The 14,661-nt window shown below is 38.9% G+C and overlaps 1 protein-coding gene across 4 annotated transcripts in view; it reads left to right on the top strand.

Moving 5' to 3' along the window:
• Positions 1–14,661, top strand: part of Cntnap5c (contactin associated protein-like 5C) — a 1,032,620-nt gene that overhangs the window by 232,695 nt on the left and 785,264 nt on the right. For all 4 annotated transcript variants that reach the window (XM_039090654.2, NM_001415869.1, NM_001047866.2 and 1 more), the window contains 1 exon segment: positions 7,236–7,429. In XM_039090654.2, the coding sequence (XP_038946582.1) occupies positions 7,236–7,429 (194 nt within the window).

Raw genomic sequence — 14,661 nt, forward strand, 5'->3', positions numbered from 1 at the left:
AAAAAAAAAAAAACTCTATGGTATTGGTACAAAGACAGACAGATAGACCAGTTGAATAGAATTGAAGACCCTGACAGGCCAGTGGAATAGAATTGAAGACCTCAAAATGAATCCACGCTCCTATGGTCACTTGATATTTGACAATGGAGCTAAAATGATCCAATGGAAAAAAGAGAGCATTTTCAACAAATGATTCAACTGGAGGCCAGCATATAGAAGAATGCAAATCGATCCACTCTTAATGCCCTGTAAGAAGCTTAAGTACATGTGGATCAAGGACCTCCACATCAAACCAGATACACTCAAACTAATAGAAGAAAGTGGGGAAGCATCTCAAGCACATGGGCACTGGAGAAATTATCGTGAACAGAACACCAATGGCTTATGCTCTAAGATCAAGAATCGACAAATGGGACATCATAAAACTTCTGTAAGGCAAAAGACACTGTCATTAGGACAAAATGGCAACCAACAGATTGGGAAAATATCTTTATCAATCCTACATCAAATAGATGGCTAATATCCAAAATATACAAAGAACTCAAGAAGTTAGACTCCAGAGAGCCAAATTTTATTAAAAATTGGGTACAGAGATAAGCAAAGGATTCATAGCTTAGGAATATCAAATGTCCTAGAAACACTTAAAAAAATTCAACATCTTTAGAAATTAGGGAAATGAAAATGAAAACAGTCCTGAGATTCCACCTCACACCTCACACCTCAAATGTCAGAATGGCTAAGATAAAACCTCAAGCGACAGCAGATGCTGTCTAGGACATGGAGATAGAGGAACACTCCTCCCTTATTGGCGGTATTGCAAATTTATACAACCTCTGTGGAAATTAGACAATTGTGCATTGCAGTCCTGAGGACCCATCTATATAACTTCTGGGCATACACCCAAAAGATGCTCCAACATACAGCAAAGACACATGTTCCACTATGTTCATAGCAGTCTTATTTATAATAACCAGAATCTGGAAAGAACCCAGATGCCATCCAACAGAGGAGTGGATACAGAAAGTGTGGTACATCTACACAGCTACCAAAAGAGTGACTTCATGAAATTCATAGGCAAATGGAATGAACTAGAAAATATCATCCTGAGTGAGGTAACCCAATCACAGGAAAAGACACATGTTATGTACTCACTGATAAATGGATATTAGTCCAAAAGCTCAAATTACCCAAGATGTAATCCACAGACCACATGAAACCCAAGAAGGATGACCAAAATGTGGATGCTTCACTCCTTAAAAAAGGGAACAAAAATATCCATAGGAGGGAATAAGGAGTCAGTGTTTAGAGCAGAGACTAAAGGAATGGCCATTCAGAGCCTGCCACACATGTGGCCCATATATTTACAGCCATAAAAACTAGATAAGATGGATGAAGCTAAGAAGTGCATGCTGAGAGGAACTGAATATAGATCTCTCCTGAAATACACAGCCAGAACATGTCAAACAGAGGGGAATGCTAGTGTCAAACCACTGACCTGAGACTAGGACCCCCATTACAAGAATTAGAGAAAGGATCGAAAGTGCTGAAGGGGCTTGCAACCCCATAAGAACAACAATGCGAATCAACCACAGCTTCCAGGGACTAAACCACTACGCAAAGGCTATACATGGACTGACCCATGGCTCCAGCTTCATATGTAGCAAAGGATTGCCTTTCTGGGCACAAATGGAATGAGAAGCCATTGGTCCTGCCAAGGTTGGACCCCCAGTGTAGGGGATTGTCAGGGGGTGGAAGGGTAAGAGGTGGTGAATGGGGAAGGGAATACTCTTCCAGAAGGGGGAGGGGAAGGTTTAGGGGGCTAATGGACAGGAAAGTGGGAAAGGAAATAACATTTGAAATGTAAATAAGAAATACCCAATTAATAAAAGAGACAGAGAAGAAAAAGTAAATCAATTTCCTTCGAGGACACAAAAAAGAAAGAAAACATCTAAATGCATCTGACATATGTAATTTATTTAAGCTTTTATATTTTGCTAACAAGTAGCAATATTTTTTATTTGATACTCAAGTATTCTAAAAAAAGCAAAATCTTCTAAAACTTAACAAGTTGGCTTGCCTGTGAGTTTTAGTGACTTACCTGTATCCTCCTTCCTAAAGCTGGAATAGCAGCTAAGCACCACTATGCTCAACTTGTTATTATGGATCCTCGCATTTGAACCCAGGTATTCATGTTTGTAAGGCAAGTAATTTACTGCTTGAGTTATTCTACCAGCTTCAAGACCTCCATGCATTTACTTATTATGATGCTTTATTCACTAAGTAGACGTGCCTAAAGTAATTTTGAATCTTGGATTATAGGATCACCAAATGTTTCATAAGTGAGGCTGCAGATTGTCCTCTCTGCTAGCTCCACCTTCACTCATGAGAAAGTGTTTGCTGTTTATAGGTCTTCTGCATAGTATATGTGTAGACTCAGGTCTGGGAAACCGGTTCCTTTTAGTATTTATTTTAGGAATTATAGAATAGCCAAAAAGCTGGAAGAATAGCTCAGTTTTTAAAGTTCAGGTATGTAATTGAGGATCAAGTAACAACAACTTGTGTTTGGTTCTTCTCTGTTTTATTTGCATACATAATCATTCACTAACCCCAGTATTCACTGACCCTGCTAGTACAGCTTGCCTGGTTGCTTAGGGATTCCCTTGCCTCAACTTCCTGTGCACTGAGATTACAACTATAATGAAATCTATGTCCCGGATTAATATTAGAACTGGGATGTAAAGTCAGGTCCTGCACAGCAAGTACTTTATCTAATGAGCCATCTCCCTAGAACCTATTTTTCTATTTTAATATAATTTTTATCTCACATGTAAATATTAGTAAAATAGAATAATTGTAAAGCACAACAAGAAGTCTAGCTGGGGACTGTTGGCAATTCAAGGCAAATTATGAAGGCTTGAATGTCTTCATTTCAAACTAATGAACATCACTCAAAAGGTCCAACGTCCTGCATTATTCTACCCATAGTAAGCTTATTATTTATATAGTTATTTATTATATGGATATTCTAAAGTAAAATCCTCAATGTAAAAACCACAAGTATACAAATCTACCTGTCTTTAACTACTCGGAAAAATAATATCACACATTCATTTTCTATCAACATTTAGTGTTCTTGAGGTGACCCTGCTCAGAATCATTTTGAAATTTTACCTTTTAAGGGCAGCAAAGTATCTGAAAGGAACAGCAGGACAGATAAAGCAAAATGAATGGTTCCAGAATTAGTTTGTATTTCCTGGGAAATAATTCTTGCACCTCTTTCAGTTCTTAGGATTTAGCAGAGAGGTAGGAGCAGTGCTTGAGATTTTTGAGTGTGATGAGGAATAAAATAGAAATAGCAAACATTTTTCTGAGGCCGAAATCTCAGGAAACTCAAATGTTCTTCACATGACTATTATCAGTTACTGGATTTGTTTTTCTCTATTATTGGTTGAAAAATACACACAGGCTTATAATGAGTTCTGATCAAACATAGCTATTTTCTACTTCCCTCCAACTCTTCTATGCCCCTTACTACTTAGTCCTCTCACCTATATTTATCCTTACATTTTCTGCTACTTTTGTTGTTGGGAATGCATTTTCTTCAATCCACTGAATTTATTTTGTAACGTAGTGTTCTCTGTATGAACATGACTATCATGTATACATAGAATCCCAGGGGCCACATCCCTGAAAAATTCTGGTTCTCCCTTTCTTGGAAGCCTTCAGTGGTTCCTAAGCTAGAAATGGCATTCCAAGACTCTCATTTCCTGTCTATGCTGAGATTTTATCTGTCTTGGACGTGTCTTACACACAGAGCCATAACCACCGTGAGTTCATATGTGAATGGTCTTGCCTGGCAAACAGTATTTCATTACAGATAATCACTACCTTTAGCTCTTAAGTCTTCCTTGCATCCTCTTCCATGATGATGCCAGAGTCAAGGGGACTCTGCTATATTAGAATACAACTGGCCAATTTAGAGATGACCACTCCATTCTCTGTTGTCTACATGCTGAACAGTTGTGTTCTATTAATCTCTGCTATAAAAAGAAGTTTCTCTGATGATGGTTCATAAATGTACTGGTTTATAGGCATAAGGATAAGATCTTAGAGGGCAGTTTGTTACTAGGTTCACTTAGAAATATAATGGTGTTATGTCCTCCCATAGGGTATATAACGAAGGCAGTCATCGGTTCTTGCCCATGTTAAGGATAACAGTGGGGAATTATGTCCTCTAGAGTAGAACGAGAGCAGAACATGAAGCCTAGCCATAGGGTTTCACAGTTAACAGAGTCAGGTTTGGGTTATGTCAGGTTGTGGAATAGGTCTTATGTCAAGTCAGAAAATTGTGTGTTACTCCAATGATATCCACACAACTATTATAACACAAGCATGGTTTGCCAAGGCTGTCATTATTGTAGCTCAAGTGACTCAAAGCTAGCTAACACTGATGACTAAATGTTTTCTCACTGGTTGTCTGTATAGCACTTCCCAACACTGTTCATGCTAGCCACAGGGATGGAGCTTCAAAATCAATACAAGCTTGTGTTCTCCATGTCTTTTTTCTCAAGTGTATGCTGTCTTCAAAAATAGTCTCCTGCTTTCAAGAACTAGAGGGCACATAAGTAAATTAGCATTAGATTCTAAATTTTTAAGAAAATATGGAATCACACTGACAAAACTGATTAACAATTAATATATATGCAACTAATGCCTAGTAGTGTCATATATATTTAAGAGTCTATACTGTGAAAGGAGATATTGCATCTCATTATAGATTAAAGTAAGTCAAACACTTCTTGTATACGTGTCCCTTTATATACTGTAGGAAGCTTCAGCACTAATGGGTTTTGATGTGGCACTTTCAAGGTCCGTCATGGCTCTCTATATTCCCTCCTCTACCCTTCCATCTTTTGCTCTGCTTAATACTTCCTGTTCCATTATCACCAGTTCTCTTTTCATATGACCAGTATTCTAAATGTGTGTAAATATGTGTGTGTGTAAATGTGTGTGTGTGTGTGTGTGTGTGTGTGTGTGTGTGTGTGCAAAACAACTTACAAATTAGTTCACTCTCTTTACCATGTGGTTCTCAGGATTTAAATCAGGTGGTAAGGCTTGAGAGTAAACCCTTTTCACTTTGAGTCATTTCCTCAGCTGGGTATTGGACACATTATTTTTCTGTACTCTCAAGGAGCTAGATTTCTCTCTGAAGCTTGGTAGTACTGCTGTTTAAACCTACTACATCTCTTTCTTCAACTGTGTCAGGAGATGGATGCTTTATCTTTCACAGGACATTGGGCAGGGAGTAAAAGAAGAATGAACACTGTAAATTCTAGTATATAATAGCTGAATTACAATGTGTATTGATTCTTACCCCTATTGTTGATTTGTTAAGTCTTACAAGTGCATGGGAGCTTCCCTCTGCATGACGGTACAGACATGTAGCATCTTTCCTAGCAATCATTGTGGTACCATCTAGCCTTATTTACTATATTTGTCATGAGAGTGTGAAAACAGAAGGCAAAGAGGGCAACCAGAAATCTATTACAGATTTATTCTTGAGAACATAGTCTAGTGGTGATAGCTGTAATACTATGGAAAGGTAAAAAAATTCAGTTGACTCTCCTCCAACACACACACACACACACACACACACACACACACACCACATATACATATACATGTGCAAATCTCTGACTACAGGAATAGTGGAGCGTATCAGTGTACTGTCATGCCTATATTGTATGTGTAGTACTGACCACTAAGTAGAATACATTTTAGAGTAGATGACAATCATGGGCTTTTCTCCATCCCAGTTTCAAATTTTATTTACTTTGTGGATATAAAAAGAAGACTGGAGAGGTGGGTATTAAGCAGTTCACCTATGTGTGGGGAACAGAGGAGGGAATGGTATATGCACAACTGCAGTACATGAAGTAACTTGATACATTTTAGGTGTCAAACAGGAAGACTGAGACAAACTGGTGCTGGAAGACAGTCCCCAAATCAACAGATGTTCTAAGATCAGTAAGGCTCCTGCCTTCCTTTTCCCAGCTGCAGTATCAATATATTTAGTCCCTTACAGTAAGGGACTGGGTACTGCAAAGCAGGATAGAGAAAGACACTGTGTCCAAGTAAATGTTCACTGGGGACTGGAATACAGAAAGTCGCTGTGCTAAAGCTGAGGCCTGAGTAAATGTACTTTCACATTCTGGGAGGTAAAAGAGAGCATCACAAAACTAGCAAGCAAGATTAAAGAAAGGTAAATCTGTTACTCTATCCATAGCAGCACTTTCCCCTCAAGTTCCCAGCAAAGGGAGAGCAAGATGGTTGATTTTCACCACACACCTATTCATCTCATAAGACCCTCTGCAATATACCTCATCTCAGATTTCTGAGTATTGAAAATTCAGCAGTCAGGAAATATTTATACTGATTTATTTTTTCCTACTTGAGATGGAGACAAAAATTTAAACTATGAGTTTTCCAATTCCAAGAGATTGATCATCTACAGAGTTCAAATTTCATGAATAGTTTAGGAGCCATGTAACTGTTTCAAAGTCCTTGTGAGTCTTCACACAGTTCTTTTCACCTAAAATATACCAAGTTATTTCATATCTACTGCAGTTGTACAAATATCTTTCCCTTCTCCATTATGCACACATGTGTAATTGCAGAACTATCTACTATCCACCTTTCCAGGCAAGGCTATCTTGGCCTCAGGTTTCAATTTAACTGTCTCTGTCTTAGAAAGGCCTTTCTGAGCACCTGCTAGGATATCCTGTCCCCTGTGCCAGCATTGTAATTTCTGACTTTCTCCTGTGAAAATTCTTGAACTTTTTTTACCCTTTTATTAAGCATTCTCCTCATGGAGACCCATGAATAAATGATGCCCAGGGAAGAATAAATTAATGTCTTCTTTCAGCTTTGTTTCTCTAAGGTATGAGCTCCCTGGTAGGTTCATACCACAAATTTAGAGAGGAAGGAGTCATGAAAGAGAGAGGAATGGGAAAAGGGGGGAAGGAGGAAGAAGGGAGGAGGCACCATAAACACTGTCCTTTCCCTGAACCTAGATCCTTGGGATACAGAATAGAAAATTGATTCTGAAAGTCCTAGGAGTTTAATTTCAGAGGCAAGAACTATGGCTTAAATGAACATAGTTCCATTGAGCTTTGACCCAGAAAATAGTGACTTTCTAAGGCATTATTACAAGTTGCTCCTTCATTCTGTTCCAGGATCTGGTGGTTGGTCCCCAGCAGTTTCCAATGCCCATCAGTGGCTTCAGATTGACCTGGGAAACAGAGTGGAGATTACAGCGGTGGCTACACAGGGAAGATATGGGAGCACTGACTGGGTGACAAGCTATCGCCTGATGTTCAGTGATACTGGGCACAACTGGCAACAGTACAAGCAAAAAGACAGCATCTGGGTAGGAAATATTTTCCTCTTCCTTAAATAAGAGTAATATGTGCTAATGCTAACCAGTGAATGTCTCTGCCATCTTACTCTAACCAGCCTGTGGGGCTTATCACTGTCCTGTGTCCATTCAGAAATAATGGGATCACATCTAGGGCCCTGGTTCAAATGTAAATCTAACCGAAGAGAAATCAAGAGTATCAGCGATGTCATCTTTAAAAGCTGGAAAACATGGTGAAAAAATATCCGATTGTTAGTAAAACTATTTCGTTGGCTGTCTTACATTCTTTTGTTCATTGTGCTATGGTAAAATTCTTCCAAAAAAAGGAACATGAGTGAGAAAAGGATCATTTTGGTTTACAGTTTAAGGCAGAAGGGAACCACTGTGTTAGGGAACTCCCAGCTGCAAGAGTTTGAGGTGGTTTGTCACATGGCATCTATAATCAGAAGGACCAATGAATGCTATCAATGCAAACAATGCTATCCCTCAGCGCACTTTCTCTACTATTATCCAGTCCAGTACCTTAGCAAGGGAATGCTGCCATCTACAATGGTCAGGTGTTCCCAAGTAAAATACAACAATCAAGAAAATTCCCTACAGACATGCTCAGAGGCTGAACTCACCTTTCAGCTAACTCTAGATTTAGTGAAATTGGCAATTAGCAGTCACCATCATATTGGCTAAGGTTATATCTGCCAAGTTATTTGTTTACATATATCAGACACTTTACAGACCTTGCCCAAAGTCAAGTATGTTACTTGTCCAAGGTTACTAAGTGTGAAATTTTGCCTGAGAAATCTCTATTCTAGTCGTAGAGTGCTGAACAGCATAATTCAATGTGCTAAAACCATTCAAATATAGGGAAAAATGGCAAAGTTTAGACTTATCTGAACACTGTTTTTAATTATCAGTTTGGGAGTAATAAACTGCTCAAAGTTATAAAACAGGACTTTCTTGGTTGCTGTAGCTTCATGCATGTGAATTTCCTATAAATAAAAGTTGTCAGGAAACTATTAGGAAAGGAAAACAGGGATAAAAGCTACAGGTTGATGCTGCCTGGAGATATCTCTAGAGGCTGGAGTTTGGACCTTGGGTACACGGCTCAGCCGGCACAATGATTACCATCAAATGATGAGGAATGGAATTAAGGTCCCTGAGACCCATAAAAATGTCAGAGAGATGTGATGACATCCCTAGAGTACCCCAGAGCATGCTGGCTAGTCAGACTAGACAGAAAGACAATAGATACTGCCTAAGTGTGTAATGAGTCAATAGAGTGAAAAATGCCTGACATCAACCACATGCTTCCACACACAGGTCACACCTCTGTGTCCGTGCATGCAAACAAGAACATACATGTATATATCAAAAAAAAAGGTTAATACTTTGGATAAAATAATATGTAAACAAATGCTGCTTTTAGTTTAGAAGAAAAAGATAAAAACTTTATTCTTAAAGAACATAAAATATGAATGCATGGTGACTAGAATGATCTTTCCTGCTCAAAATCTCCTTTACTGCAACCTTGACTTAGTTACTACATCTTTCAGTATTACCCCAACCTTGTTTAAAAGACTGTGCTTTAGCTTCAATGATATTTGCTGAAGATCTCTAATTGAAACCATTCTGGTTAGTTAGCAAACATGGAATATTGACTATCAGGTTGTCACCTTTACTAGATTCAATTATGATATCCCTTGCAATAATCTCACCAGTCATGGCTTTTTATTTTGAAAATACTCTTTGAAGGCTCTTCTGTTTTGTTATTCAATATTGAAATACACATCTTTTTTTTTTTACAGATTTATGCTTGTGTTGCTGTTCAATTTGGAGTGAGAAATAAGTAGTCATTCTGCTAGGAGTATGATTTTAAATTTTTATGTTGACTTGAGACGCAAAAAAGGAATGTGGAATGATTTATTTTCTCGAGAATTTTCCAACAGAATCAGTTATTTTCAGACAGAGTTGCCGTTTGAGTTATTTTGATTCCATGTTTAAAAAAACATACATGTTTCATTTACTTCAAATCCCATTCCCCTTTTCCTAGCCTGCCTGGGACTAAGGAAGCACTTCAAGGTGGCATTTCTCTGTTTTAGAAGAGCTGACGAAGGGTTCTAATCTTATTTGAGGTGTTGGGTCCCTTGAGTTTCAAGTGTTCTCCGTCGTCTCCCTCTCCCTCCCTTCCTCCCTCTCTCTCTCTCTCTCTCTCTCTCTCTCTCTCTCTCTCTCTCTCTCTCTCAAAGCAGATGTCCCTTTCTTCTACATCTATGGAGAATTAACCTTCCAGACAACATGTGTGGAAAACTAAGTGTCCACACACTGCACTAATTTTACGAGGTTTAGAAAATGAGCTGTGGAATTGCCAAGGATCTTAGAGCTGCAGACTAGAGAGGAAAGTCTGGTGCCACCCTATCCCATTACCCTTCAAAAGCATTGACATTAACTAGGTACCATTAGCACCATTTGTCAAAATAAAGTCCTATTTATAAATCTACTTATGAAATTATGGTCTGTTTCTTATTTCTTACTTTAAAAAAACATGTTTACTTTTTATTTTCTCACTTGAAATATGGACCTTGTCAGACATTCTCTGAAAGGATAATATTAAAGCCCAGAGTTTAATTTACAAATTGCTAAAAGTAAAACTAAGAAACCACCAGCTACATATATCTGTACCTCTGTGTTGCAAATAGTGTGTACATTCTCAAATGCTCTATGAGAGTCTGTCAACTGGTGTTTTATAAACATTTCACAAAAATTATAAAGATCCCTTTGCAGGAGTCATAGGGAAGTGACCTCTTAGGCTTGCAGGCCAGCCAGTCTAGCCAAATCAGTGAGTTCCAAATTTAGTTAGAAAAACCTTACTGAAAAAATAATGTCTAGAGAATCAGATTAAGGAACATATTCAATGCTGAACTCTCACCTCAATTAAGAGAGAGAGAGAGAGAGAGAGAGAGAGAGAGAGAGAGAGAGAGAGAGAGATCTGGACACAAATGTTTGAATGACTCATTTTAACTTTTCACATAACCCCATCATCAATACTAAGTACCAGATATACTAAGGATGTTGTCTGAAAGCAGTAGAGAAATCCTTGAACATACTTTTATCCTTGGTCATTTAAGAATTTCTTGTTTTACTTTTATGTGTGTGACACATGTGAATATGTATGTATACCTACTGACATGAGTGTAAATTGACACATATGTCCTCAAATTCTCCTTTACATTCCACTGTTATGCATAGAGTCCTCTGGATAGTGTTGAGAATGTCTTCATCGTTCTCTTTCTTATATTCTGAGGCAGTATATCTCACTATACTCAGAGCTTACCCTTAAAATCATTATCTTGCTTGCTCTAAGGAGCTTCTGTTTCTTGAGCAATTGGATCACAGAAAGCCACACACCCTCAGTTTCTAGTTGTAAGGATTAAAACACTGCTCTGCATGCTAAGGAAACAAGCATTGTCAATGCCCAGCCTTCTCTTTAGCATCCTGGTTTATGTGTTGCTGAAGATGAAACTCATACCCTGAGGCATAGCAGGCAAGTTCTCTCAGAATACTTACAACTTGTGGTTCTCTTGGTCATTTCCAGAGGCATGAAGTTTGATGTGCTTCCATTTGTAAAATTTTTGTACAATATTTATACTGAACTATGCATACAGGACACATAGTGTGGTACACAAATTTACCAAAGATTTCTTTTGCTTCGAGTTCACTTCAGGAAAGAAACTTTTAAAATGCACGTTTGTAATGGGCTGGAGAAAATCTCTGCGTGCAAAAAATTCCATTTGGAGAGCTTCTCATCTGACACTGATTGGATCATTCATAATTGAGGACACTGAGCAGCCACTTATCAATACCTCATAATTTATTAACAAGCTGAGTTCCTGGCACCTAAATGATCAGTCATGACGGTGTTTTAGAGACAGGCTTGGTAACAAATTTTAGAATCCTGGTGGAACTGAAGTCTTTCTAATTTATGTTATAGACATGCGAGAGGGATACAAATATTTAAATTCTAACTCTGAGCTACAGCCTGAGTCAGTGTTGTTTACTTTGTGTGTGTTCGTGGGGTGTATGTATAAGTTAGATGACAAGCTGTAGAAGTCTGTCCTCCTCTTCCACTTTGTGGGTTCCAGGAATAAATCCCCAGTCATCAGGCTAGAGGACAATGCCTTCACCCACTGAGATGTCTCCTGAGCTCAGTATTTAGGTCTTTAGTGAGGCGGGATAAATAAAGTACATGCCTCTCCTACCTGCTTTTACACATGCATCAAAACTTAAAAACCTTTCTCTGTGTTCTAATCCATGTCTCTCCTACTTGGAGACTTCTAACTCACCTAAAATCTTTAATGACACCAGCACTGCCACCCTTTCTTCACTGTGTTCACAAAGAGAAATTAAAACAAGGACGGAAATAGTCAACTGGTGTGAGTCCTGGTGTTTAACATTCTGCTGCCTCCTTCTTTCATATCTGGTCCCCACATTACTAGCAATGGGCATGTACTTCTTTGGGAAAATGTGCTTCATTTGTCTTTTCCAAGAGACCACACTGAGTTCCAGATTTCAGAAAAACATTTGCTGCTTGAAGCTTCTTCTGTTTGGATCTTGTAAATATTGATTCATCTTCTTTACCTGGCCTGTCCACTCATATCTTCCTTAACTCTATTTAGTCCATGAAAGATCACCTTGGATTTAATGCATTTCCCGTTTTCTAAGACGGGAGGGCTCTATTAATCTGTTATGTGAGAGCATAAAGACTGTTTTCTGTATATGAAGACTGTGAACAAGGTTGAGGTAGGGGATAAGAAGTATGTCCCTGAAGAAATAGGTTTGCTAGCTCAAAAGAAAACTTCACAAAGTGATTTCCTCTGTCTATCTGTCTCAAGGACATACACTTCTGTGCAGCAGGTAGTCTCCAATCAAAACTACATGTACCTGAATATTCTGATATTATGAGCATGTCATTTTACTCTTTATTGAACCTTAATTGGTTGCTTTCATTTACAGAAGATAATTGTGATTTCAAAAGATCAAGAAAGCTGGTCTTTGTCACAAGTAATAAAGTAGCATAGCCAACTAAAACATTCAGCTTTGCCTGTCCATGATGCCTAATATAAGCTACTAGGTAACACTTTAACCTAAAAGCACTGGCATTAGGAATTGATGCTCTCTGTTAAAGGAGATGAAGCGATATCATCACACAAGATTTTAGAACACAACACTTAGGTAAATAAAAATAGAAACTCAAGCATCCTTGGAAAAGTCTGGTATGAAGTACTTTGTGAGTTTGTAGGAAGCTGTTTTGGATACAGAGATAGTTAATTTGTGTTTCCATGCTGATTCCTGACTGTAGCATCATTGTGAAGAACAGCCTGGTATTCCTGTAGCCATGCATCCATTAGGAATTGTATTCCCTCAAAGTGTGACCCAGAGCAAATGTTCCTCATTTAAATTACTTCCTGTCAGCTATTTCATCAAAGCAGCTAGGAAAGCCACAGATATACCAGCCTTTCACTGTCCTCAGAGTAACTTCTGGCTTCTTCAGATTCATTTTGTATTTTGATTTTGAAAAGATCATACTGCCTTTTACCAACCCAACCTCAGTACGTTACTCTGTTCAGTATGATGCTCTGTGATTTCTGTAGCTCTCTGGAGTCTGTTTGTATATACAAGGCTTCCAGACAGCACCTTCCTTACTCTGAGGCCAATTGAAACAATGGATTATACATTTCAATCATAAGTTTCCCAATTTCATCCTTCAGCAGCTTCCATATTTTCTGGGAGATGCTCTCCTATCTTCTTGATTTACACACATTTATTCTGCCAATTTTCCACAGCATATCCTGAGTATTGATCATTGCTTTATATACTATTTTAAGCCTACAGTTTCTGAAAACAATTTGAGAAAAAGAAGATCATTACACACACACACACACACACACACACACACACACACACACACACGAGCTGTCAATATATGCCTAGCACCAGGCTACATAAACAGAGACTTAAAGATGCAGTCTCTTCCTCTTCCATGTTCCCAGAAACATAAAGAGACTAAAACATGGATTCTCTGTAACAAGGCCTGCAGGCTTTCTTGGGCATGTGTATGTTCTACACACATCTCTCCATTCCAAAAATAAAGGTAGATTCTTTGTGTTCTGTTGTGTCACTTTTTGATACAGGTTCTTGAGACAGGTCCGCTCAGTGAAACGTAAGCTAGGCTTCCAAGCAGCAAGCAATGATTCTTCTGTCTCAGTCCCTGACAGCCCTGAGTTTACAGGTAGGCACACTGTTTGTTTGTTAATGAGAATTCAAGGGATACATCCACAGACATAGACCTTTGTACTTCTTTTTTTTTTTGAGTACTAACAATTTATTAAAACAAATACTTAAAGGAAACACAACATAAAAAGAACCACACAAGTAAAAAGGCCATTTCTCAGGGGGAGGTGAGGGCTGGCTGTGGGGCAAGGAAAGTTGCTATTTTGAAATCAGGGAATGGTTCTATCAGGACATCAGACAGGTGCTGTCTGCAGAGAAGATATAAGAGAGACCCCATAGGTGATAAGGACAGGGTCATTCACTAAGGAGGTAGAACAAGGGGCGAGAAGGGTAGAAGATGCATGAAAGGCCATTGTGTTGGCTGACCTTGTGAGACACACGTTTAACAACTGCTAGCAGGTATGCTGGCTGAGCTGCTGATGTCACATCTAGTCCCAAGAAATGACCTTTATGGTGGATTGTGGGGTCTCTGTCACTTGTGGATAAGCTGGTTCTGGCTCCACTTTCACTTACAGAAACCACACTTCAATCTCTAATTCTCCAGAGGTGTGTCTCCCCACTTCTACAGATGAAGACAAATCTGCAGCCCATGCAGTCTTATACAGAAGGGGAAATGGCAGTGAAACTGAGTCTTCATCTTTTCCCTCTGACTCATTGGTCTTTTGCTGCAACTCCTTGAGGAGCATATGGACATGGAGATTCAGATCGGAGGAGGGCATGTTCACAGTCAAGAAGGTCTTCAACTTTTTCAGAATGGTCTGACAAAACTCCTCAGGGTATTGGTCTATCCATGTGTCCAGGAAACAACAGAGAGTGCTCTTTATTTGTTCATCCTCTTCACAATCCAGGTAGAAGTATGCAAACCGCTTCAACAGGAGATCCAGCACATGCTGTGTGGTGGTGAACTGTTGGTATGCGTACAGGAAGGCAGGGCTAAAGAAGGGGTCCCCATCCTGCAG

Source organism: Rattus norvegicus, chromosome 13 (genome assembly GCF_036323735.1).
Source record: "Rattus norvegicus strain BN/NHsdMcwi chromosome 13, GRCr8, whole genome shotgun sequence".
NCBI classification, from domain to species: domain Eukaryota; kingdom Metazoa; phylum Chordata; class Mammalia; order Rodentia; family Muridae; genus Rattus; species Rattus norvegicus.